Genomic DNA, 26,158 nt, shown 5'->3' with positions numbered 1-26,158 from the left:
TGATGTGGCCATTTTAAAATGGGCTTAGCATACCTTAAATGCCAGACAGTTAAGCTCTGGCTACGTATTGTTAAGAATTGTTTATGCATGAATACACAAGCATATGCACAGCAGTACTCTTAGCAGTACTAGCCCCAAGCTAGGAAGATTCAAGTAAGTGGCCACATAAATAAGTTGACGGTGGTATGATAATGCTGGGTCATTTTACAGCAACCTGGTCACTTCTGTACTGGCTGTTGCTGCATGGCCAATAACCACACATATAATGGCTTAGAGTGCCTGTTTATTAGCTCAGTGTTTCTGCTTGTCAGAAGTCCAAGCACATCTTACCTGGATCCTTTGTTCAGGGTCTCACAAGCTGCTGTCAAGGTTGAGCTGTGTTCCCTCATGTAACTTAGAGTTGTTTCTCAAGCCCATGTGGTTAATAATACAATTCAACTCTGTGCAGAGGCTCGATACACACTTTCATTTTCTTGTTGTCTGTCACCCAGGAGCGCTTTCACTTCTAAAAGCTACCCTCAGTCCTTGCCACCTGGGCTTTTTGCAGTCCTTTTTGTTTCATAGCAGCCTGCTTTTGTAAAACCAAGGAGCTGCTGCTAAGGCAGTCTTACTCACCCTGTCATAGCCTACATTATCCCACCACCTTTGTCATATTCCTTGCCACCGGAATTTCCATCTTCAGAGGGAAAGGAAATTGCAAGAGCTTGATCATTAGGAAGTGAGAATATGTTTTAGGGTGTGCTCACCACAACTCTGGAAACAAGGTCCTGGTAATGTTCCTTCAGTGCCCATATGACCTTCTACTACTGCAGCTACCAAGGCACATGTGTGCCTTTTCCAATGACCTGTTTTATGACACTTATAGTTTGGGTTTTTCTCATTTTAAGCATCTTCTAAGATAAAGTTTTCATTAAGACACTCCAGTAAGAGTTTAAAGCAATTTGATTTGTTGCCATAGGTATTGTTGACGGTATGAAATGCTTCATTCCATGATTGAATTATGGTATTAATTCTTCTACATGCTTTGTCAATTGCTCTTACTCTTCAGTGCAGGAATCACAGCCATGGATCCCATGTTCCAGGATTTGGTCGACACGGCATCTGTGCACATGAAAACAGAGAACTTGCGAAAGCAAAAGAAATTCTTCCTCTTATAGAGGACTCCAGTAACTGTGACATTGTCAAAGCTACACAGTGAGTCTCCTGGATTCTCTGTTAAGACCTTAGAGTCTCTTCAGTCATGATGATGGGCGTGCAGTTGGTGGCACTCTGTGGGCACTTTGTTAACTGTACCCTGACAGCTCCTGCATTAGATGGGTTTGCCATTCCAGCATCCAAGTACCTAGTGCAGTGTGCAGTGTGCCTTGGCTGTTCCATTAGACCGTGAGCAGCTTTTCAGCAGAGCTTAACCTTCTTTCTCTTTGTACCCCAGGCCTTTTGCTTAGTTTCTGTCTTTTATTAAGTGCCTCGTAAAATGTTTACTGAACAAATGAATGATTTGGGACAAGATTAAAACCAGACTCTACTGTGAATTTAAAGTGTTCTACAACCTAATGCAGGAGTGGAATGGGAATGAGCAGCTCATGTTTGAGATATTAATTGCTAATTAGTGTATATTTCCTGCATTTCTGTTTGCTGGCCCCAGAGGACAGGTAGTTAGAAGTGTATTCTAACAGATCCGTTCCTTGTGCTGAAAATAGAAATGAATTTTTAAAATGTTCTGCTTACAGTGACCATCATGTGGATATCCATGTTGCCAGGGATCGCCAGGGCCATCTTCATGGAGCCTGTTTTTTCAGGGACCAGTTCAACTCTTGCTTTTAAGCATAGTTTGAAATATGGTGTTTATCAGACAGAGTTAGGTAGTAATTTATATTTTAGTAGTCAAGTATAAACATTATAATGTCCATTTAGTGTAAGTCACACTTATCTAATTACTGTAAAGGAAATAGGATTGCCAGTCTGTCTTGGTATCATTCCTGTTAAAACCCTGTTTGGCTTTAACACTAACCAACGTTTATGTTCATTATTCATACATTGACAGTTTCCTGAGTGGGTTATTCCAATTACCAGTTTATATAAAGTTAGTTCAAAGACCCCGGGTCTACTGCTTTGGGTGAATACTATTTGATAGTTTGTATTGCTTTGAAGATGAGAGTATTCTTAAGGGGAATGTTGGCTTTAATCAGAATGGGAACACTGAAATGTCTCTGTCACCAGGATGCTAGACATGAGCTGCATTCACAGGGAAGCTCAGTGAGAACCCATCTTTGATGTTCCTTTAGGTCTTGGACCTTCACAGATGATTGTGGAGATATCTTTAGACCAGAGGTCCTCAACTTTCTGATGCTGCAGCCCTTTAAATACAGTTCCTCATGTCATAGTGACCCCAGCCCCAAAATTATTTTCATTGCTACTTCATAACTAATTTCGCCATTGTTACAAGTCGTGATATAAGGATCTGTGTTTTCTGATGGTCTTAAGTGACCACTGTGAAAGAATTGTTTAACCTCCAAAGGGGTCTTGACCCACAGGTCGGTGCTTTAGATAGGGGTCAGAAACAGAGAGACAAACATTATATTCAACAAATAGTATGTTCTCTTATGTTTCTCAAATAAAAGAAATACTGTTTTCCAGTAAAATGTCCAAAGTGACCTTTAAAAGATGGATAGTCCAGCTATGACGATGAGCCATTATCAGAAGCTTCCGTGTATTGTTTACACATACATATTTTTATCGAGCAAAACATTTGCATTTAATTGTGAAAAAGTAAGGCCATTTTGCCAGTTGATTTGAGTTTTGACCTCTGAGGGCCAGTTGCAATTTTCAGGTCCTTCTAAATAGAAATAAATTTCAGAGAAACTACTAAAAATATATGTTGTGGTTAGTTTTTATTAAAAAGAAATGTTGCTAATGTATGATGTTTAAAATTATGAAAGCGTTACAAAAATAGCCCAGCAGACTCAATATCGTCTAGACTCACCTTTTCTTTTCCTTTTGTCCATTTTACACTTGCTCTTCTCATCTGTATTCACAGTTATCGCCCCCATGATGGCCTCTGAATTCTGTTCTTAAGCTGATCTAAGCTGCTTCTTCCATATTGCCACCAACTCAAATTCTCAGCGTTTTTCCTTTTGAAATGACTTTCCCTGTTTCCAACTGAACTGAAGATGAACTCCCAGTCTTACCCACCTTGTGTGGTCTTGCCCCTGCCTCTCCACTGTATTATGCTCACCATTGCTAAGCTGCTTCTGTTTCTTTGAACATCTATGCAGTGTTTCACATCCCAGTTTTGTACGTGCTATTCTTCCTGTCCAGAATGTCCTCCCTTCTTAAATTACAGCTTGTGTGTCATGTTTTAGATGCCCCAGGAAGGACTCTTGTCTGGCTCTACATCCTGGCCATTTCTTGTTGGTTTATCTCATTCCAAGTTTGCTTTTAGGGTTTCACCCACATTGTAAGGCAGTTGCATAGGTGTAGTTTGCGTCATAGATAAGATTGAAGTCAGGAGCCAACACTGTGTTCAGACAAATGAAGTTACTGAAGGAGAGCAGGTGTGAGGACTAAGGCTTAATAAAGTGTCTTCAGCTCCATGTGGGTGAGTCCATCAGTTGGTACACTGAGCTTACTTTTGTTTGGCTTTATGCTATTTCCCTATTATGCGTTAATTAGAGTTAGACCATGTCCAAGAATTCGCCATTGTGAATTCAGCAATCAAGTTTCAACTATTCTTGCATCTGAAATGTTTTCCTCCCTCCCCCTTCTCAGAGGAGAAGGGAGAGGTGAGTGGGGGGAGGAGCTGTGTAAGGGAGGAACAGGGAGGGGGGGTGAATATTGGGATGTATATTGAGATGTAAAGTGGATAAATAAATAAATAAATGGAAAGAAAAAAAATTAAAGGCAAAAATTAAAAAAATATTGCACCTGAATTTGTACTGTACATTAATAGAATTTTAAATCTGTCATGATTGCCTATATAATACAGTGTGACAGTTATTTACATGGCATCTGTATTGCATAAGTAACTATAGTGACATAAAGTATGTGGAAAGATATGCATATCTACTGTATATGACACCTTATTTTATAAGGGATTTGAACAGATGCACAGATGCTGGGATGCTGGGAGGGATCCCAGAACACGGGGCTCCAAGGGTACCAGGAGCAGCTACTTTGTATTTCCATATTGACTAAAAAGTTGTTTGCATCAAAATTTTAAGATAATAATAAAGTCAGGGTAAAAGGAAGAAATTTTGACATACAGAATTATTGTAATGGTATTAATTGTGCTTTTCTTTTCCTTATTTAAGATACGGAATTTTTGAACGATGTAAAGAGCTGGTAGAAGCAGGATATGATGTCAGACAACCAGACAGAGAAAATGTGTCTCTTCTTCACTGGGCTGCCATTAACAACAGGCTAGAGCTTGTAAAGTAAGATGGGTGTGTGTGTGTGTGTGTGTGTGTGTGTGTGTGTGTGTGTGTTTGTGTGAGTTGGGCCACCTATAGTCTTCCTTTGTAAGTGAAAACCTGGAATTTGTCACACATCAGACATCAGTTACCTTAGCATTGGAGAAGGCCAATCATAAATCAGACCCATCATAAAGATAAAAGATAGTTAGGGAAAGGGTATGTGTTTTGAAAAGAATAACATTACTTTCTCAGGATAGAAGTTGCATCTAAGTCTAGAAGAAGCAATGAAATATTTGGGTTATAACCTCATGAGGGATAGATGTGTAGAGAATTAGACCTTGAAAATAGTTAAATGTGGAATATAGTTTGAAATGAGCGTATAATGGTTTATATAGTTCTTCATACAGAAAGCCCTGCTGCCTACACATTGTTTGGTATAACAGTTTCTAATTTAATTTGTAAAATGCTGGTGGGTAGTGAGGATTTGAGTGTATATCTTTCAAATCAGAGGACTATATGTGTAAAATTCTTGAGGCTTAAAAAAATTAAAATTTACTAGTTTAAAAATATTCTAACACATCATACCAACAGACGAACTTTGGTATGTTCTTCAGATAATGTGATGCATGAAGCATATCTTGGAAGTAAGGAAATAAACTTCTCTAAACTAGAGAAGAAAATTGCTTTCATTACATTACAGGTTTGCTATATGCAGTACCTTGTTGTGGTAAGATTACAATGGAACGTTTTCTCTCAGTTCCCATGAGCCGGATCTGCTCACTCTGGCTGCCGCCCTCTCTGCATGGTTTCCTAGGCGTAGTTAGCACACCTGGCATGCATGCACACACTCGTGCACACACACACAGACATACCTCGTTCTGCAGACCCTTGTGCAGTCTCATTCTGCAGAGGGAACAAAACCAGATCCACACACTCCAACTGCCTCTCAGCCATTTCTTTTTCACACTGTCCTCTTTAGCCCAGTAAATCCAAGTTCCAGAAACTTGAACTTGTAACTTAGCAATTAGATGTATATGTTAAATTCTCAACCCACAATTCATCCACACAATAAATTCACTGCCAATTAATAAAGATTTAAACTGCCCACCTAGACAAGATAAAATTGACCCAGCCCACCTGGATTTGGATCATCCTGCTCTGTTTTCTTCATCTTGATTTTTTTTTCTCACTCCTCTTCCTACCCCCTCCTTCCTAGACTTTTCCCTGCCTACCCTTCCTTCTCACCCAATGATAGGCTATGCCTTGTCCTCGACCGACCTTGCTGCATAAGGACATCATCCTACAGTACCTCATACTCTTTGTTCCCAAAATGGAACATTCATAATTTCTAATTTGTCTAAAATGCTTTTAAATAAGAACTTATTCCCACATGCTACTTCTAATTATGAACTGCTAAAAATGACATAATCTCACCTTTCTCTTTCTTCTTTAAAGCTATTTAAGAGTGGTTAGTCATTAGAATGTTTAGAAAAGTTATGTGTTAGGCTTGTGGGTGGTAGGGGGATGCTAATTATAGCAAAAGTAATTATGATTATACTATAAGTGTTTCACCAGAGATTGTCTGATGCTGTCATACATCATTTTGAGACTTCCTTAGATCTGGGTCCTTCAGGAGAATTACTGTAATTTCTGTTTTATAATATCGTGTGAAGAAAAAGTTGAACTGGGTTGGTAGAGTACTTGCCTGTCAGACACGGAGCCCTGGGTTGGATCCCAGTGCCACATAAACAGGCACACCTGCATTCCCAGCACTGGGACGTGGAGAGAGGAGGATCAGAAGTTAGTTCAAGGTCATCTTTGGCTGCCTAGTGAGTTTAAGACCAGCCTTGGTACATGAGACTTTATCTTGGGAGGGAGAGGATAAAAGAAAGCCTTCTTTTTCTCAATGTGAATCTTAAATTTCATGTCTTATTTTCGTTGCCTTTAACAGGTTTTATATTTCCAAAGGTGCTGTGATAGATCAGTTGGGTGGTGACTTAAATTCAACTCCTCTTCACTGGGCCATCCGGTAAGATGTCTTTCAAAGTTTTGACATACATGGCTAATGGCAGCATGTCTTAACCTCAGCTGCAGGCAGGGGAATGGTTTTGGGTTTTTTCTTTTGTTCCCTTGGGGGTTTGTTTGTTTGGTTGGTTGGTTTTTGGTTTTTTTGGTTTTTCAAGTTTGATTGTTTTGTTTTGTTTGTTTTGTTTTTTGATTGTTTTGTAAATAAAGTGGGATTTGGGGTTTCTAGAAGAGTTGTTTTAGTGTTTGATCTTGTACTCCAGTATGATAAACAGACTCAAATGCGTTGGAATTTCTGTTTTGAAACTGGAATGAACATATCTATTTGGTTTGTATAAATGATTGCAATAGTTCAACCATAAAGCCAGTGTTCAGTCTTAGCTGCTCATTTGGAAACTCAGTGCGGTGCTGTTTTAAGGAGATTGGAGAAGTCAGTCTCCTTAGAGTGTATCTCTGTCTCTTAAGATCAATGGGTAAACTCCTTTGAAGTTGATGCATGATAATCTTGAGTAGGCTGGCTTAACATGGTACTTTCTCTTCTTTGCTATGAGATGCACTGATCCTCTGAAGCTGAGGGACTAAATCTGTCTGCCTAACCTGCTCTACTTCCTAATGTCGTAATTCAACTGAAGTTAAGCGTTACTGCAAGGCAGGGAGCTGAATCTTTATAGGCAAGAGTTTTGAAGAACCTAAGGATCACTCTTGTCCTTCAAGATATTGATGGTAGTTTCCATGAAAATGAATTATGTTTGGAGACACACACACACACACACACACACACACACACACATACACACACACACACACACACACACACACACACACACATATATATATATATATATATATATATATATATATATATAGTTCTTATCTTAATATTTTTACAATGTATCCATAGTCTTCCTGTTATACTATAATATTTCTGGCTCACCATGTTTTAGTTTGCTTGCAGGGTTTTAAGGTTTTCATTGTTCACATTAGTCATTTGCTATTACTGTTTGCACATGATGCATTAGGTTTAATTTAGATTGCAAGGTTATCAAGTTTATCATTTGCCCCAAGCATAATCATGTAATTCTGAATTGGACTATTTAAGTAAAAGACAGTTGTGGCTGACGAAATGGCTAAGTGGTTAAGAGCACTTACTGCTCTTGCAGAAGACCAGAGTTCTGTCCTAGAACCCGTTGTGAGGTGATTCCCAACTCCCTGCATGCAGCTTCAGCTTCAGGGAATCAGACACCACCCTCTGGCTTCCTATGGCATGCATGCATTAGGGCACACACATACACAACACACACACACACACACACACACACACACCTATATACATAAATAAAAATAGTTCCTTCAGTTCCCAGCTCCGAAAGAAAAAAAAGAAAGAAAAAAAAATAGTTATTTTTTTTTTTTAACGAGTAGAAGTCACTTGTACAACCACCAGTATGTAAAACACCTCCCTGGGTATTTTTTGGGTTTCTACAAGAATTCAACTTCTACAGAATAAAACACGGGAATTTCCTGTTCACAGACAAGGGCATTTGCCTATGGTCATCTTGCTACTGCAGCATGGTGCAGACCCCACTCTGATTGACGGAGAGGGATTCAGCAGCATCCATCTGGCAGTCCTGTTTCAGCACATGCCCATCATAGCATACCTCATCTCTAAGGGACAGGTATGTTTGGACGTGTGCCTCATATTCTAGGTGGTGTAATTTGGAGATAGTGGGAGGGTTAGTGGCCCTGGTCTACCCTCAGTTTTAAATTAGAGTTAATGGCTGTCCAGATACTCAGAACTAACCTTAGTAAGCCAACCTGGCTCTTGAGCACTGGTTTTTATGGCTTCATTAGAGGGAGAAAGACAGGTTATTTTAGCTCAGCATCATTTAATGTTTCTGAAACTTGTAAGCCTGTAATAGTTTTTCTTATGATACCAGTAATTTTCAGGGTTTTTTAAAAAACATGACCTCAAAGCCTGTATTTTTCTTCTGCTTGAGTGTAGAAATGGTTGTCAGATCACTATTAACCCATCGCGTGCTTTCATTATTTGAACTCAAATGGGAGGCCAATTTGAATGTGAGCATCTCATTTATTGTTCTCCGAGTAATTCCAAAAAATGACGTCCTCGGAGCATGGGTGAAATTATAGGCTGTCGGCGGTGGGAGTTCTGCTGTCAGCTGCGCTTGCTGGAGTGTGCTCTGACAGCAAGGTGGTTAGTGTGTTAGCAGTCTTGTCTGGAATGAGTGTGGAAACGTGTTTGCACAAATGCCATTGGATTGATTATTCTCCCACTATAAGCACTTTCTCTCAGACAGCCCAGTGAAGTGGAATAATTATAACCTCTTGGGCTTCATTTTTTAAAATGTATGAGAAAGGAGACCCTTGTGCTTCTTCCCAGGTTCTCTTTCTCCAGGGCCTTAAGAACCCTCAGTAACGTACACTCCTTGACTTGGTCAGAGCACTGCCGCACCTCACCCTTGCCATGTTTTCTAAAAGAATAATAATATCCTTATTGAGATATGATTCCCTTTTTTCTTCTCTTCCAAAAAAATATAAAAAGAGTTTTGAATTTTTCTTGTTTAACTCTTTGAAGCAGGTGCAAAAAAAGAAATGACTCTGAAGATAGGTAATGCACTATTATTGCACTAATGGCAGTGTGAATCCATGGGGCAAGGTTTAAACTACATGACTTCAAGACCTCTGTCATTTTCAGTGGTGATCGTCACCTATTCTCCATTTTCCTTTCATATCATACAACACTTTATGTCATATATTCATATTCTTCCTTTAAAATATTTTATAACAATCTATGGATTTTTCTCCTACAAAAACAAAGTACTTTTTTTTTTAACTTAAGTAGTATTAGAACCATTTTTAGAGCAGTGACAGAGATGAAGGGGTTAAAGAAGTATCTACTAAGAAATGCAACTTTTTATACTGTGTTCACAGTTTTGCTAATTGATTCCTTTTTTGACTAGAGTGTGAATATGACAGATGTCAATGGACAGACACCTCTCATGCTGTCAGCTTACAAAGTAATTGGGTGAGTGTCACTGGATCCCCTCAGTCTGCTTCTTGGTTCCTATGAGCTTTCTGTAAATGCACTCTCAAGTATTTTAGCCTATGAGATGCTGAAGACGCTTCACGTGGCCTGAGGAGCTGTACTTAGAATACACCAGTGAGTCATTTTCTCTAGGAGGCGTTTTGGAACAGTTTGAAAGTTTACTAAGTTCATATTCCTTAGCATATGTTCATTATTGACCGATCCTTTTTTGTACCTGAAGAGATAACAAATTTAAGTGCTGTCATAATCACAGATCTCCATGATAAACCCACTTTCCTAACAGCAGTGAGCGAATTTAAGGTTCTCTGCTGTTGCTGACGGCTCTGATGACACTGACAGAGCTGGTGCATGAGAGAGCCTGTTATAGGATATGGTCAGACACATTCCTGCATGAGTAAGACGTTTAGTGTTTAACTGTACAGCACTTCATATTGGCCAAGGTTAAATTGACAGTTTATTTTTTAATATTAATCACTGAATAAAACAACAACATGAAGAAAATTTTTCTTATCCTCAGTATTACTATCTAAATTGAGTCATGGATATTGCAAGCTGCCATTTAAGGGCTGTCTTTCTTGTGTCTTTGATCTTTCCTGTTAATAACTAGAACAGAACTCTGAAGAGATCCCATAGTTCTTCAGAGTGTTTGCTGGTAAATGCTACGCTAATCTTAAAATTTCTCTATTTGCATTTTTTTCTTGTATCTTCATCCTCACTAATGCCTTGTGGTATTGTTACTGTTTTGAGACAGGCCAGAACCAACTGGATTTCTTTTAAAGTTTAATCCCTCTCTCAGTGCTGTTGATAAAACACATCAGAACACTCCACTTCACTGGGCAGTTGCTGCAGGAAATGTTAGTGCAGTTGATAAACTTTTGGAAGCTGGTTCTAGCCTGGACCTCCGAAATGCTAAGGTATGACCTGTATTCTCGTTCATTATATCTTCAATTAAAAGATGAGTATTTAATATACCTACAGGTAACTAGCTATTCATTTGGGTTTTAAATACCACAAGGTAAATATTAACAATAATAGCTACTCTTAGAATAAACATGTCAAATCTATGATTCTGATGAAAAGCGTTTTAGTACCTATAATATATATATAAAATATAAATATAATTTATTATAATTAATTTACCTTTTTAGGGAGAAACACCTCTTGATATGGCTGTACAAAATAAAAACCAGCTCATTGTTCACATGCTAAGAACAGAAGCCAAGATGAGAGCCAACAAAAAGTTTCGGCTTTGGCAATGGCTACACAAATGCGAGGTACTGTGTGTGATAGAAGTTATTAGCTTTTGTCTTTAGGGCAGCAGAGAAAACTAGAGATGAAACATTGTGCTGCAGTGGATCTACTCATAACATCTTTCCTATGTCCTGCACAGCCTAAAGGAAGAAATAGAGCATTTCGCTGGTTGTTCAACATTAATTTTCAGGTGGATGGCACCAAACTATGTTGGACATTTGCTAATTAGCTTAAGAATGAATGGAAATGTAAAATGGGTTTGATTGTTAGAGTGGCACCTACTTGAGCACAGTTCAGTGTCTAGCAGACGTTTGCACTGTGAGGTGTCTGTCCTGCCTGCCTGTGACTGAACTTCCTCATCTCCTTAGGTAGCACGTCCTTCCTTCCTGTCTGTCACGGTGCGTGCTGTCAGTCATACCCTGTATCCATGCTAGTGTCCTTCTGGCTGGTCCTACTGTCAGTATGTCTCTAGAACCTGACCTCATCACTTCACACATGACACAATAGTCCAGCCTCGTTAGTCTTCATGTAGATTTATTTTCCTTTTTTTTTTTTTTTTTGAGCTGGGGACCAACTCAGGGCCTTTCAAGCATGCTAGGCAGCTCTACCACTGAACTAAATCCCCAACCCCAGATTTATTTTCCTATTGAAAAAAAATCACATTTTTTTAAGCCTAGCAGTTCCTCTCTATAGTGTTCTGAACTTAAAGTGAACTAAATAATTAGTGTGGTTCATGTAGAAGATAGTTATGGCCAAGATTTACAATTGTAATGTTCACATGTAATTATTACTCTGTTCTGAAATTATTTTGTGGTTATTTTATAGATTCTAAATTTATTTTTATGTCATACCCTGGGAACATCTTAAAGACTTGATGCCATTTGAAATTATCTACTTCCAGGTGCATGAGTAAAAGTGGAAGAAAATAAGGCAAAGTGCATTTTTCCTCTTTGCTATTTCAACAAGCCAGCTTGCTTTCTAGAGACTTCCACATAAGGCAGGGAGTGCTTGAATGCAGAGCCCAGTGCCACTGCCCACGGCCTGTCGGCTGCAGGTTTCATTCCTTTAACATTGTCAAAGTAAGCTGAAGCATTAGCACCCTAAAGAAGTGCTTTAGTCCTTGATCCCCCAAGTGCCAAGACCCCCTCTTTGTTTCCTGCTTCTCTGAAACCTTTCCCAGGTTTTCAGCCTGGCTTTCCAGTCAGTCTTTCTTAGTTACATATTGACTGTGTTGGCTAAGATCCTGCTCCTTTCTGCCTTAGTCTTGAGAAAATTCCTCATTTACTGCCTTTCCACCTATGTACAGTTTACTCTCAAGACTTGGAAAATGCTAGGCCCATTGTGCAGACTGCCTCCTGGATCTGCCCTGGGTGTCCATAGCCATTCACAATTCCACATGCTCCAAATCAAGCTTAGCCTTCCAGAATGACTTCTCTGGCCTTCTTAGTGAGGGGTCGTACTGGGCAGGGCTCCAGGGGCAGTCACTATAGCCCTCAGTTCAGTCTGGACTGTGTTGATTTTGGTAGTTCCTTCAGTTGCTTTATTCTTCTCAGTGATGTAGAATACTAACTAAAAGTAAATATTTTTATTATCACTTTTCTTTTAAAAATGCCATTTTTGAGGGAAAAATATAAAACATTATTAAGCAAAATTTGTAAGATTGTCTCTATTGTATAAATCAATCATTTTTTAAATTTGACAGCGATTTAAAGGAAATTTGTTAGTTCCATTAATTTGTACTGTACTTACGAAGTAGCCTTTGTACTGAACTAATTATTGTCATGAGTGCAGTCCTAAGGTTCTAAAACTCTAATTTCTCAATAGCTCTTCCTGCTGCTGGTACTCTCCATGATCAGCCTGTGGGCTGTTGGATACATCCTGAACTTCAATTCAGACTCTTGGCTTTTAAAAGGATGTCTTCTAGTAGCATTGTTGTTTCTGACATCTTTGTTTCCAAGGTGTGTATGTTATTAGTATTTGCAAGGCTGGTTATTGCATTTCCTATGTAACTACCTACTGTTCTCTATCAGCTGGAATCTCAAATTGGTGTAAATAAGTATTACTGAGCCACGTGACAGCACCCTCAGCATGGTGGGAAGAAAGGGTTTGATGGTATAGCTTTGGCTGAAGGCAGATTGTTCAGCACAGTAGTGGGGTTAACTGACAGTTGGTGGAAAGTGAACAATGTGAGCCACACTTTTATTATATCAGTCAGTTGGTCAGCATGGAGAGAGTTCTGTAGCCATTTTATGTCTTAAGCATTTACCCATTTCTTCACTTTTTTCTCATTTTAACTCTAAATTTATTTTACACTAGTTATTTTTCTACTTGACTGTTTTTAGGTAAAGCAGCCTGTTTATAATGGGGGGATGTTAATAAAATAGTAAATGCATTGTAGTTCTCTTTAAAGCTAACACACAGAGAAAAATGCAGGATTATACTGATGAATCATATGACCAGGATCCAGGTTTAGCCCTAACACATCCCAGTCTGATCTCAGACAAGGTGCTCTTTCTCTCTGTGCCTCAGTTTCTTCATCTGTAAGTGAGGATAATCGTAAAAATGCCCAAGTCATGGCTAATGCATATAAATGCTTAGAATAGTATCTGGTACGGGATCTATACTTGTAACTAATCCTGTCGCTTTGCAGTCCCTTCCCCACCTTACTGACAAGGTGTCAGTTCCTCACATGAGTGTGGGTGTCATCCTGAGTCCCTTGCATCCTTGATTTTCCCCTTGCCTTCACTCCCAACATTTATCCTGCCAAGCCTCCTAGCTGGTCTCCTGCCTTCTCTCCTATAGTGTGCCCATATAGCACTCAGGCAGATCCATTTCTGCACTGTATTCTTGTTAGTCTCCTAAAGGCTTGTTGCTATGCTCAGAGTAAAGACTAGGTCCCCTCCTCCCCCTTCTCCATGCCCACACTGCACTCCACCTGCTTTCTGCTTCTGGAACACAACCTTACTCCCACCTGAGCCTTGCTGGCCCCCGGCCTCAAGTGTTCGATGCTGGGTCATTTGGTAACTGGAGGAGCCACCAGGCCAGGCTTCAGACATCCTGGTTCAGGTCTCTTCATAGCAGCTGCCTGTTCTATAAAGCCGGCCTCGTCTCTGCTTCTGAGCATCTTCATAACAAAATGATCCTTAGGGAAGATGAGAAGGAAGTGCACCCTGCAGTCTGTGGCTGTGAGAGGGTATCCCAGAGTCCTGCTGCTGCCAGCACTTTCTGGAATAAGCAGCATGTACTACTTTAAAAAAAAAGCAGCAGTAGAGAAGCCTTTACTTAGTCACCCGAAGACCAGGAGAGTTAGGTGCAGACAAAGAGAATTTAAATGTGGAATAAAAGTTCAAATTTCTAAAAAGTAGCTACAATTGACTAAGAAAATATGACTTAAAATTCCTAATTTTCCTTGGATATCTAAATACATTTTAAGCTAAATAGCAGGAATCTGTCATTAGGATTTTCTGGGTTTTTAAGACACACTACGAGCCAACTAGCAATTTATACTCATCTATGACGGGACCATTTATTTAGTTATTTGTATGTTTATATTTAAATCCAGATTATTAAAACCTAACTGTAGGCGTAGCTTTGGTTGATAACTGCTATGATTGGCATGTGGGTACATTTCAGTATGAGTCCAGTGCGTGTGTCAGGTTGTCAGTTTTATGGAGGTAAGCAGCTGCAAGCCTCTGTTGTTACTTGGATTCAGGGGTGGTTGCTTCTTGATCCAGACTGCTGTGTGACACCTGTCACAAATAACAAGCTCTTGTAGATTTGGGGATTCACTGAACCATTTAATTAGACCAAGTGCACTGTTTTTCCCTGTAAAATCTTAGTTCAGACATGGAGGTTGCAGCAAACAGACTCCATTTTTTCCTATTGTAGCATGTACCTGGAGCAGTTGAGGTCCTTGGTTCTTCTTAGATATAGTGTTGTCTTCATAGCAGTCTTTTTTTTTTTAACTAAACATTTTAAATGTTCCTGTCATAGGCACCAGTTGCCAGCCCTTGCTTCCTCTCCTCTCTTTAAATCCACCACTAGCCATTTCTGATGGAAATTTTAAGATGTATCTGGATAAAACCACATTCGTTTATAAGGTGTCTATTGAATTTGATATGGAAGACATTTCTGTTTTACTTTTAAAACTATAGTACTGAGCTTTGGAACAGATTATAGGAGATCATCAGACTGCCTGCTGTAGGAGTGAGACTATTGCTGCTGCGGTGACTACTGTCCTTTTAGCTGCTGTGTATGTTCATGTTGTGACTGCTTCTGAAATCAGCTCAGAGTCAGAGTGCTAAGGCTCTGTACTGCTATTTCATAAGCATAAAGCTACCCTTTTGACAAAAGCTTGCTTACACATGAAGGTGAATTTCCAGGTATTTACAGTTTTATATTTTGGTATATTTAAAAATTATATGAAAAACACGATGATATATCACAATAGAAACACAAGCTATTCATTGAAAATGTATTGTTTCTATGAATGAAATAGTTAGGAGTAGCTTAGAGGAACTGGAATGTGTACTTTTGGAAGGTTATTGTACAGTTTTCTCGTGTACAAGAATAAACTGACACAGTCAGGGAAGAAAGTTGCTGCTGGCATAAATGTCATTGTTATTGGGGAATTAGAACTGAATTAGCATGAATCCTACCAGTGCCTTACTTCACTAACATGCTTTTACCCTTTTCTTTCCAGGTTTTTGGTTGGCTATAAGAACCTTGTGTACTTACCAACAGTCTTTCTGCTAAGTTCCATTTTTTGGATATTTATGACTTGGTTCATCTTATTCTTTCCTGATATCCTTTAAGCTTAGATGAAATGCACATCTTGTTTTACTTTCAAAAATCACTAATGCCAGCTGGGCATGGTGGCACATGCCTTTAATCCCAGCACTCAGTAGGCAGAGGCAGGAAGATCTCTGTGAGTTCTAAGCCAGCCTGGGCTACAAAGCAAGTCCAGGGCAGCCTGGGCTGGTTACATTGAGAAACCCTATATCCAAAAACCAAAACAAAACAAAGTATTATCTCCATTTGTGACAGCGTACACACGCCCAGGCTTCCATCTCTTCCAGACTTTGTCCTTTGTCCTTCCTGTAAAGCCACTGGAGCACTGCTTTGCTATATGAAAGGAAAGAGTGCGGTGGGAAGAAGTGTGCTGCTTAGCTTACTGCCTTACTTTCTATGCTGTGTCTTTTCTGATAATGGTATTTCTGAAAAGAAGAGGGTGCTTATCAAGGAAATGCATAAGGGAAGCTTAAGGATCTTTCCCACAGGGACAAATAAGATGGCGCGAGTTTCAGAGTGCAGGCATCTACAGCCGTTGTGCCTAGTTTTTGATTTGATACTGTTTTACTGTTTCTAAGCTTCATTTCTAATATGGGTTATTTTCCTTTAACCTAAGCATAAAGCATAGGTATCACTGGGCTTAAAAATACCTCTAACCTTTGTCCTGTAATTACTGATTCTGTGACGGTTTTAATGAATACTAGCTTTCTTATCGCTACTTAAGGCTAGCACAGTTCCTGTTAGGTCACTTACAGATGGCCCAGTATTCATAGAGACTAGGACAGTGGACATTGTATTGAAAAGGGATGATTGATACTTTTATGTCACTGAACAATTTTTGAAATTATAGGTTTTATCAGTTAGTCTAGATTTTAGACATCAGATTATTTTGATTTTTGCAGAATCAAAAATTAACAAGACATATAATCCCATCATAGTTTATTAACCTCGTTTGCAGAAATTCTCACTTGACTATAAACTAGGAACTGCTTTGTACTTGCAAAGGTGTATTATGTTAAGAGAGTTGGTTTTCATAACTAGACAGAGCCTTCAAGTGTCAGGAAGAAGTCACATGCCACACAGAGGCACAGTTTGAGCGTGCTGTCTGAAGGCCTGTGAACCAGTAGGTGGCACACCTCACTCGAGATTAGTGTTTTCCAGGCTGAGTGTTGCGTGCTGCTGGAACCGCCCTGTGGATTAGCTGCTGTTTGGCCTGTAAAGACATAGCCCAAATAGTTTTGTCTTTCTCAGGCTGCCAATTAGGATTGACCCAGGGCTTCTGTCCCATAGCCATGGCCTCTTATGGGAAGAAGGTCAAGAGCACTGTGGAAGCATGTTGTCTTTGTTATTAGGCAGCATGGGTCTCTACATTTCAGGACCTTTTTCTTAGTTTGTTTATTTCAGATGAGATCTCACTTTGTAGTCCTGGCTACCCTGGAACTTGCTGTATTGGCCAGACTGGCCTCACACTCACTGCGATACATCTCCTGAGTGTTAGATTATAGGCCTGCACTGCTGCACCCAGTGTAAAGGCTGGCTTTCCTCCCAGTCAGGGATTTGAACCCGTCTCCCATACGATAGGCAGAGATGATCACTAACAAGGATGACCTTTTCTTTTTGTTAATGTGTCATTGGGCAAGTCACTTAACTTCACCAAATCTGTTTTTCTGTCAGTTGGGAACAGTAGTACCAGTCTCTTGGGGAGCTGCCAGGAATATTGTGCTATGATAAGTGAAGAGCTGTACACAGTCCTCATTACATAATGGGATTTATAAATAATACGTCATGTTTTAGGGACAACTCAGAGATCGTTTTCTCTAGGTTCTTTTATGTATGCAGTAAGTAATGTATTTGGATTTTATGAGAAGGACTGGATGAAGGAAGAGAGGACCTTAGGAATGACTCAAGCTACAATTAAGACTTGGTAAGAAATGATGAGGCTCTGAGTGCTTCCTCTGTGATCCTGGCTATACTTAAGTCTGAGTGCTGGATAGGTCGGTGTAAATCCGTATGATTTCAGGGTCAGCTGTAGATATGACTTAGTTTTTAGGTCAAGTGAGAATCAGGAGCTTGCTATGCTGATACATGCCTATGATTCCAGCCTTGGGGATGAGGTAGGAGAATGAAAAGCTTAAGGCTAACCTGGGCTACACAATGAGTTCAGGTCCAGCACAAACCCCTAGGTCCGATACCACCAGATGAGAAGGAAAAGAAGGAAGAGAGAATTGGGAACTGTGAATGAGGGTTTGGTGTAGCCAGTGAGCAAGAGATCTGTTTGCCTTTCGGGTGATGAGCGAAAGTGCAGTGCCTTTCATTCGGGAGAGGAAATCTAGTGATGTTTGTAGGATTTGTCTTATTTAATAGAGACCTCAAGTTAAGTCAGTTTACCGTGCAAGGCCACCATGTGACCGAACCAACGGAATTTTAAGAGTATAATGTATAAGTTATTGGGACGTAGTGGAGAAAACCTGGATCTAATTTTTTAACAAAAAGTCTCTTGTGTGTCATTTAGAAGTGTTCCTCTTACTTCATTCAAAATAAGCTTTGTTAAAATTCAGTTTCATACAACTATCTGGCCTCTATCTCTTCCTTAAAACTAGCCCCATTTACGTATTAGTTGTGACAGACTAAGGTCTTAGTCAGGGTTTCTACTGCTCTGATAAAACACTGACCAACTGCAACTTGGGGAGAAAGCTGTTTATTTCAGCTTTTAGCTTATCCATCTTCCAGAGAAGATCAAGAGCACTGTGAAAGCATGTTGTCGTCCTTGTTAATTAGGCAGCATGGGTCTCTACCTCTCAGGACCTACCTCAGGGTAGACCTGGAGGCAGGAGCTGATGCAGCGGCCATGCAGCAGTGCTGTTTATTTCCTTGCTTAGCCTGCTTTCTTACAGCACCAGGACCGCATGCCTCTGGGTAGCACCACAGCATAGTCTGGTGCGGGTATTTCCTCATTTGAGGTTCCTCCTTCCCAGTGACTCTAAGTTGTCTCAAGTTGATATAAAACTAGCTAGCACAGTAAGCCAGCAGGACTCATTCTGCCTGTCTAAACCAGATGTATTTGTGCTAGTTTATTTTTGTTTGATCTTTGAGATAGTGTCTTACTAAGTAGCTCACAGTAGCCAAGAATTCCCCCTGTACCTCAAGTTGGCTTCAACTCAAAACCCTCCTGCCTTAGCCTTCCAGGTGTTGACATTCAGCTCAAAGTTCAGTTTCCAACTTTGAGTAGTAAGAGTTGAGCATCTGTTTTATGGCCTCTGAGGTTAATAGAATGTAGCTTGGAAACACCTTATAAGGCAATACGGTGTCAGGCCAATAGTATTTTCAGTGGGCAAAGTTAGGCTTATTACTGTCTCATTGGCTTATTACTACATACTCATTTCTTCTCTGGAGCAAAATGGTACTTTGTATTTTTAAAAAGTACCACTTTAAAAACATTTTAAAGTAGACAGTTTTTAAACCTTATTATCTTTTTTAGCATTAACATACTCATATTAATAGCCTTTCCCAAATAGTATATAATGTATACTCATTTTGCAAAGAGGGCATTTTTTTATTTATTAGTATTTTCTTTTACTTACTCACTTTACATCCCACTCACTGACCCCCTCCTATTCACCCCTTCCACATTCTTTCCTTCCATCCCTCCTCCCCTTCTCTCTGCCTGGGTATCCCCCTACCTGGGCACATCAAGTCTCTGTGAGGCTAGGCCCATCCTCTCCCACTGAGGCCAGACAAGGCAGCCCAACTAGAAGAATATATCCCACATACAGGCAACTGCTTTTGGGATAGCCCCACCCCCAACCCCCAAATCCAATTGTTCTGGACCCACATGAAGACCAAGCTGCACATCTGCTACATATATGGGGGAGGCCTAGGTCCAGCCCATGTATGCTCTTTGGTTGGTGGTTCAGTCTCTGAGAGCTCCAAGGGTCCAGGTTGATCTTCCTATGAAGTCCCTATCCTGTTAGAGGCTGAAATCCTTTCTCCTATTCTTCCATAAGAGTCACCGAGCTTCATCCACTGTTTGGCTGTGGGTGTCTGCATCTGTCTTAAGTTAGCTGCTAGGTGGAGCCTCTCAGAAGACAGTTATGCTAGACTCCTTTCTACAAGCATAACAGTATCATTAATAGTGTCAGGGATTGGTGCTTGCCCATGGGATGGGTCTAAAGTTGGTTATTGGTTACCCATTCCCTCAGTTTCTGCTCCATCCCCTTTCCCTGCATTTCTTGTAGATAGGATAAATTCTGTGTCAAAAGTTTTGTAGGTGGGTGGGTTTCTCTGTCGCTCCTTTGGGGTTCCTGCCTGGCTACAGGAGGTGATCTTTTCGTTTTCCATATCCCTAATGCTGTGAGTCACAGCTAAGGGCACCCTCATTGAATCTTGGGTACCTTCCAGACAGGTCTCTGTCTCTTCTTGTAGATACCCTACCTCTTCAGCCCCATCAGTTGCAGGTTCATATTCATTTTCATTGCCACCTGGCCATCGGGAGGTCAGTTTTTAATTCAGAGCAGTTACACGGGCAGGTTACTAAACTCTGGTAAGAAAACCATGTAGGCATTTATCTACCTTACAGGGAAGTACATCAACATCTCAGACCCAGGTGCATTTCTTGAATTGTCTTCTGACAAAGATAGAGAATATTTTCCTGGATGGTCTGAGGAAAGCCACAGTTATACCTTGAAAAGTTATAGTTCGTAGGTTTAGAGGTTTTCCAGGCTTCACAAAGGTTGCTGGCTTTCATTAGTATTTAAAATGGGCTTCAGCAATGAAGAAGCGTTAGTTATTGGCTGACCAGGAGCAGATAGAGTTCTGTAGGATTAGAACGTGGAAGAGGGGCACTTTGGGTGGAGGGTGTACATAGGGAAGTCAGGCAGAGTGCAGGGGAGAGAGGGTCATGGGAACAGTGAGAGCATTTGCGTACTTCACACACGATGCTTTTCTCAGTAGAGGTCGGCCGTTTTCCTTAACATGACTTTAACATGCAGCAGGCAGCCCTTTCTACTTTGCTTTTATTTTCAGCATCATGGCCTTTCTCTATTTTTTCTACAAGACTTGGGCAACTGATCCAGGCTTCACTAAGGCTTCCGAGGAAGAGAGGAAAGTGGTGAGTCTTCCGTTGTGGTTTTCTAAGAGATGCAGCCATGCTGGCCTTTGGCACAGCTGCATCTACAGTGTCTGCTGCTTAATAAGTGTGGGCAGATGGGATCAGAGGTTTCTACACTTACACTTTTTCATTTGTATACAAGACTTCTTAGAAACACCTATTTTTTTGTAAAAAGTGATCCCTCATGAAACTTTTTGAGACTTGAGTTTTGTTGTCGGAACTCTCTCTTCATCACAGTTTCAGTCGTGCAGCCTGCCTGCTTGTCTGAATGACAGTGATGCACCATAGCTGGTTTCCACCCCATAGCTGAAGAGATGCCCACCCCCTTTTCTTTCTCTGTGCAGTTGCCAGAGATGTGACCTCTGCAGCTGTCCCTGGGGTTTAGAAGTTAGAGAGAGCCTTGTCTTGTACCACCTAAGGCCTTACCTGAAAGGCCCAGGCCTGTGCTTGGAGCCATCAGTTTGGATGCTTATCCATGAATTTAGCTTCTTTTTTGATGAGTGGGGTGTGTGTGTGTGTGTGTGTGTGTGTGTGTGTGTGTGTGTGCGTGCGTGAGTGTCTGTGTTTCTTTCTCTGTCCCAGCAAGCTGTAACTGGGAGATGCATGCCATTTGTGAGAAGGTGGTAAGGGGTATGGAAGTATAATTTTTTGCAGTCAGACTTCTTGGCCACTGCCTAAAACAGCACCTTGAAAAGAGACATTATTTCAAGAAGAGAATGACTGGGTTGGGAGTATTCCACATTGCTATTCTGGCCACTTCTAAAGCTGGAGATGGCATAAAAGCTGTGAGAATAGCACATGACCATGGATAACACTGCACCCTAAGGTTAGGTGTTTGTCTTTCAGAATATCGTCACCCTTGCAGAGACTGGCTCTCTGGACTTCAGAACATTTTGCACATCATGTCTTGTAAGTCTCTTTTGCTAATACTTTGTTTTCCATAATTAGGGCAAATTTCTAGTAGCATTGCTTATGTAAGCATTTATTTGATCCTCCTGATGTGCGCATGCACTTTCCTTTTTTCTGGGTTCTAATTTTGTATTTCTGTCAGACCAGTTTTCCACTGTGAGAATATGAAAGAATATTTATACTCACGAAGCTCTCTGTGGCTAATCTCTGTAACGTATCCATAGTGCTTTTCGTTTGCCTTTCCTGTCATGAAGTGTAAGTTAGGATTCCCTGCAAGTCAGAAGCACCTTATCTTCTCAAAACTGCATACTGAAACCTCTTACTTTGCAGTTGAGTTGAGGCTTAGAAGGGAGTAAATGATTAGAAGAACCTGAAATGGAACTGGGACTTCCATTTTCTTAGGCTCCAGTGCTTGTGCTGACTGTGGCACTGCCTGCGTTTTCCTTATCCAGTATGAACAGTCTCTGAATTCAGATCTCTTAGTGAAGGCTCATTCCTGTCACGTACAGAAATAAATATTAGTAAGGCCTTCCAGAGCGTCTGAGTGACTGAATCATATAGGATTATTCGTGCAGTCTTCTATGACGTAAGATTAAAGTTTTGCTATGATCTGTTGCTGCCAAGACCATCTTTGCTTAGGCCTCTCTTAATTGCCTTCAGATAAGGAAGCCTTTAAGATCACTCCATTGCCACGTGTGCAACTCTTGTGTGGCTCGCTTTGATCAGCACTGCTTTTGGACTGGACGCTGCATAGGTAAGAGACTTACTTAACCTCTGTGGTAAGTGAAGCACATGTGTAGCTAAGAAGGGGATGCAAAAAGAAATCGAAAGGCATCCAAGATCTCCATTTTGTAACTCTTCAAGAATCTTTGCAGTGAAGACTTGGGAAATAACGAACGGATTGTTAATGACAGTGATTGTCAGTTGTGTAGTATTTTGGAGATTATGAAATATTTTCATATGTGGTATCTGATTTGATTATTGGAACACACCTGTGAGGTTGTTATTACTATCTGCATTTCAGAGCAAAGGGTGTAAATAATTGAGATCATCTTTGTCATATTAGTTCCTCATGCCAAATGTCACACTCTTTCTTTAGGTTGTGACTTAACTTTCTTACTTACCCTTTCCTCCTGCCTCGTTCAGTGCTCAGATAGGAGATGAACCAAAGTTAAAAGATCTGTGAGTGTCTTCTCTAAAGAGTTGCTTTTATCCCCCTGAGGCACCTGAGGCTGCAGATCAGGCTCAGATGTTTTCTCCTGGAAGTGGCGTCCCAGTCTTCCTGGGCCCATTCTGTCATAAAGATTAAATGGCTGACACTCTGCCAGCTAAACTGAATGACAACAGGGAAATCATTATAAGGGACCCAATTACTGTATGTTTATCAGATTATATTTGACCGTGTTTCCGCCTGCATAGTCCTGTTTAGTTGCCACAGGCCTACGAAGTGAGAGAGCTCTGATCTCCTCTTGCTGTTACAATGAGACTGGGATCAGAGAAGCCAATGGCTTGGCCGCAGTGGCACGGCTGGGAATCATGAACAAGGGACATTTGCTGCAGGATGCACTGATGGCAGGGAATATTCCTGCTTCTGAGGGAACCGAGACTGGCGTGGTGGTAACTGAAAGTCATTTGTGTTGTTAGCAGCAAAACGCTCTCACAGTCACCACCAAGCACCTGATACTTCTACAGCCTTTTCGTAGGCCATGTTTCCCTCTGCTGTTTCTAGTGCCCACCACAGTTGGGATGTACTTGCCACTCCTCACATTTGCTGTCTCTGGTCCCTTTCAAGTCAGTCTTTGATGTCCCTAAACGCACTGCATGGGAAAGGGGCCAGATGTGACTTCGCCAGCGACTTCCCACTAACAGTGTAGGCCAACAGTGCAGCCCAAAGCTGGCTTTGCCCAGTTAACTTTGCTTTGTGCAGTGTCCTTTCCTAGGCTGGTAGGAACCATTAGTGGACGTAGAGGGCTGACTCTCAGCAGAGCCGTCTCATTTGGTAGTATTCAGAAGAAAAGCAAGCTTCCTTTCTGTTTACTTAGAAATTTTTTCACAGAGAAGTAGTATTATCTAGGGAGTCATTAGGAAAAGAAAATCTCAAATGTTTTCTTTCTTTCTGACTCAGGTTTTGGCAACCATCATCATTACATCTTCTTCTTGCTTTCCCTTTCCATGGTGTGTGACTGGATCATATATGGATCTTTCGTCTGTAAGTATAAGTGTTTCTTAGAAGCTCATGCACCCATACCCAGGTCTCTTTCTCATGAGCCCTTGTCTGCCACACTCTGGCCAGTGTGTAAACCAGACCTCTAGTGAAAGAATGAAATGGAGGCCTTTAAGCCTGGGAAACTGCAAGAAGTATAAGAGGTAACTCTGCAGTGCTTAGAAAGAATGCCTGGGTGAATCTGAGTGGTCAAAGTAGAAATTGGTTAGTCTTACCCTCCCGTGAAGAGAAACCAGCCCCCGAGTGCAGATGCAGAGCACTTCCCTTCAGTGAGTAAGGAAGAGGGGGAAAGAAGGGGCTGCTGTGGGGAGGTGGAAGGATAGTGGTCCCAGTAAATTAAAGAGTGAATCTCTGAGAACGCAGGCCATTTGAGAAGAATTAAAGGGAAACCAAGAAACAAGGGGGAAACCACCACAGTGGAGAAGTTGGGAAGAAAATATTGGCTCACTTGTACTGCAGTCCAGGGACAGAAAATAGCCGTCAGTAGCATTTAGTGAAGGTGCCTAGGTATCATGCAGGGCTGTTCTGAGGTGACTGGTGAAGGACAGGGTCTAAACTGAAGCCTGAAGGATGTTGGTGAACTCTTAAGAATTGTGTGACTATACTCCTCATACCTTGACGTGGGTGTCCTAGGGGAAGGCCTTGTAGTGCTAGCATTTGTTTTTCTGAGTATTAAGAACTTCAGGCTTTTATTTGTTTATGTTTTTTGAAGACTGAGGATGTTTAGTCATGGACTTGACTCCTGATCTTTTACATCTGGTTACCCCTCTGTTTTGTGGCCCCCAGTGTCTGAGCTTATTGCTGTGAGCTGAAGTCTTCAGAAACAGTGTTTTTTCTTTCCTCCACCTCCAAACCTGAGTACTTTGACTTTTTCATCATCCCCATTTCCTTGTTTAACTTAAATGTGGGGATTATGGGGGAGGTGTTTTTGTTGTCTTTTATCTACATTTTGTTTGTGAGAGGGAAGGGGTAGAAGGGAGATAACTTGCAGGAATCAGTTCTCTCCACCATGTGCGCTTCAGGGATCAAACTCGGGTCATCAGCTTTGGCATCAACAGCCTTAAGCAATGAGCCAGTCACTAACACTAAGACAGCTCACACACGATTCCCTGACTTCCACTTCCCTTTCTACAAGCAGCCACAGTTACAGATTCTATTTCATCTGAGTTTTCTTATTTGAAGGTTACTAGTGTCTGAATGGCTGGGTTGCTTTGTACTCTGATGTAGGCATAGTGCAGGCTTCAGCCACGGTCAGATCCTTTTCCTCCTGACATGTGGGGTGTTTGTTCTCTAGGGAATGCTTTATGAAACAACCATGGCTGCTCAGACAGGTCTAACACAGTCAGAAGTGTGCTCGGTTCTTGTCCGAATTCATAGCAGCCCTGAGCATTTTAACCATCTTAGATTAATTATGTCTTATAGAAAAAACATTCAGGATCTTAACAGAGTTTCTCTGACCGCTGCCTTCTTAGGCTTGACCATGAAACCTGTTCTTGGAAGCCTTCTAAGTTGGCCCGTCGGCCAGCTTGTCACTTGGACTTGACGAGCCAAAAGGAGCCAGACTTCGCACCACCTTTGTCTGTCCTCACTAAAAATAACCTCTTTATTGTATCGAGGTCCAGCACAAGACCATGCTGATAAGGACAGCAGCAATTTTCCATCACATTCAATCTTTCCAAGTTGGGTTTCTTTTTTTTTTTTTTTTTTTTATGACAGACATTTACTTTTTTCCCTCCTTTGTTTTCCTTTTCTTTCTTTGTTTTCCAGTGTTCATACAGCATTTTATGAAGTTACATTGACTCACACTTCTGTAGCCCATCAGAGTGTGCTTTGTCACTAATGAAGGTATTAGATCATTGATTGTTTTCTCCAGACAGTAAACACGAGCTTGTGCTCCTTTGTGCTCCATTTCTCTTACCAAGGCCTCATTGCCATTCCTCCTCCTTTGTCTGCAGTTCATGTTATTACACCAGAGCCATGCTAGATAACCTCCACACTGTTAGCTGTTGTGTCTCAGCACAGCCTCCAGCCTCTTCATCTTTTGTGAGGCCTTTTTTAAAAAGAAAGGTGAATCAGAAAGCCTGCATCGTATAAGTTACAGGGAGAAAGGTGCTGCATTATATCAGGAAGGGGTGTGTAAGTGTCAGAGCCACCTAAAGATGAGAACGATTGGTGTGGAAGAAAAAGAATCTCTGTCCTGAAAGGAGGTAAATTTGGATAGAAGGGACGTGGGGGAGAATTGAGAGGGGGAAACCATAATAAGGATACCATCTTTTCAGTAAAGTGGGGGAAGCCCTGACATTAGCCGTTGACTACCTGGGAAGGCTGCATTAGCATGAATTAAATTGCTGTTGTTACCTTGCATAAAATAATGTAGA

General features: G+C 40.9%; 1 protein-coding gene across 2 annotated transcripts in view; it reads left to right on the top strand.

The window, feature by feature from the left end:
* Positions 1 to 854: 854 nt before the first annotated feature.
* The window catches only part of Zdhhc13 (zinc finger DHHC-type palmitoyltransferase 13), a 31,996-nt gene continuing 6,692 nt past the window's right edge, over positions 855 to 26,158 (top strand). Inside the window, exons 1-13 of one of the 2 annotated variants that reach the window (XM_032893548.1) lie at positions 855 to 1,194; positions 4,311 to 4,433; positions 6,364 to 6,441; positions 7,966 to 8,110; positions 9,413 to 9,477; positions 10,250 to 10,412; positions 10,647 to 10,772; positions 12,574 to 12,707; positions 15,452 to 15,552; positions 20,523 to 20,647; positions 21,494 to 21,556; positions 22,217 to 22,310; positions 23,682 to 23,765. In XM_032893548.1, coding sequence (XP_032749439.1) covers positions 1,001 to 1,194; positions 4,311 to 4,433; positions 6,364 to 6,441; positions 7,966 to 8,110; positions 9,413 to 9,477; positions 10,250 to 10,412; positions 10,647 to 10,772; positions 12,574 to 12,707; positions 15,452 to 15,552; positions 20,523 to 20,647; positions 21,494 to 21,556; positions 22,217 to 22,310; positions 23,682 to 23,765 — 1,495 coding nt within the window. In that variant the 5' untranslated portion in view covers positions 855 to 1,000. The remainder of the gene's footprint in view (positions 1,195 to 4,310; positions 4,434 to 6,363; positions 6,442 to 7,965; positions 8,111 to 9,412; positions 9,478 to 10,249; positions 10,413 to 10,646; positions 10,773 to 12,573; positions 12,708 to 15,451; positions 15,553 to 20,522; positions 20,648 to 21,493; positions 21,557 to 22,216; positions 22,311 to 23,681; positions 23,766 to 26,158) is intronic. The other variant, XM_032893549.1, reaches the window with a different exon arrangement.

This window comes from Rattus rattus, chromosome 2 (assembly GCF_011064425.1).
Source record: "Rattus rattus isolate New Zealand chromosome 2, Rrattus_CSIRO_v1, whole genome shotgun sequence".
NCBI classification, from domain to species: Eukaryota; Metazoa; Chordata; class Mammalia; order Rodentia; family Muridae; genus Rattus; species Rattus rattus.
Note: the sequence above shows the minus strand (reverse complement) of the source record. Positions and strands in the feature narration are given on the sequence as shown.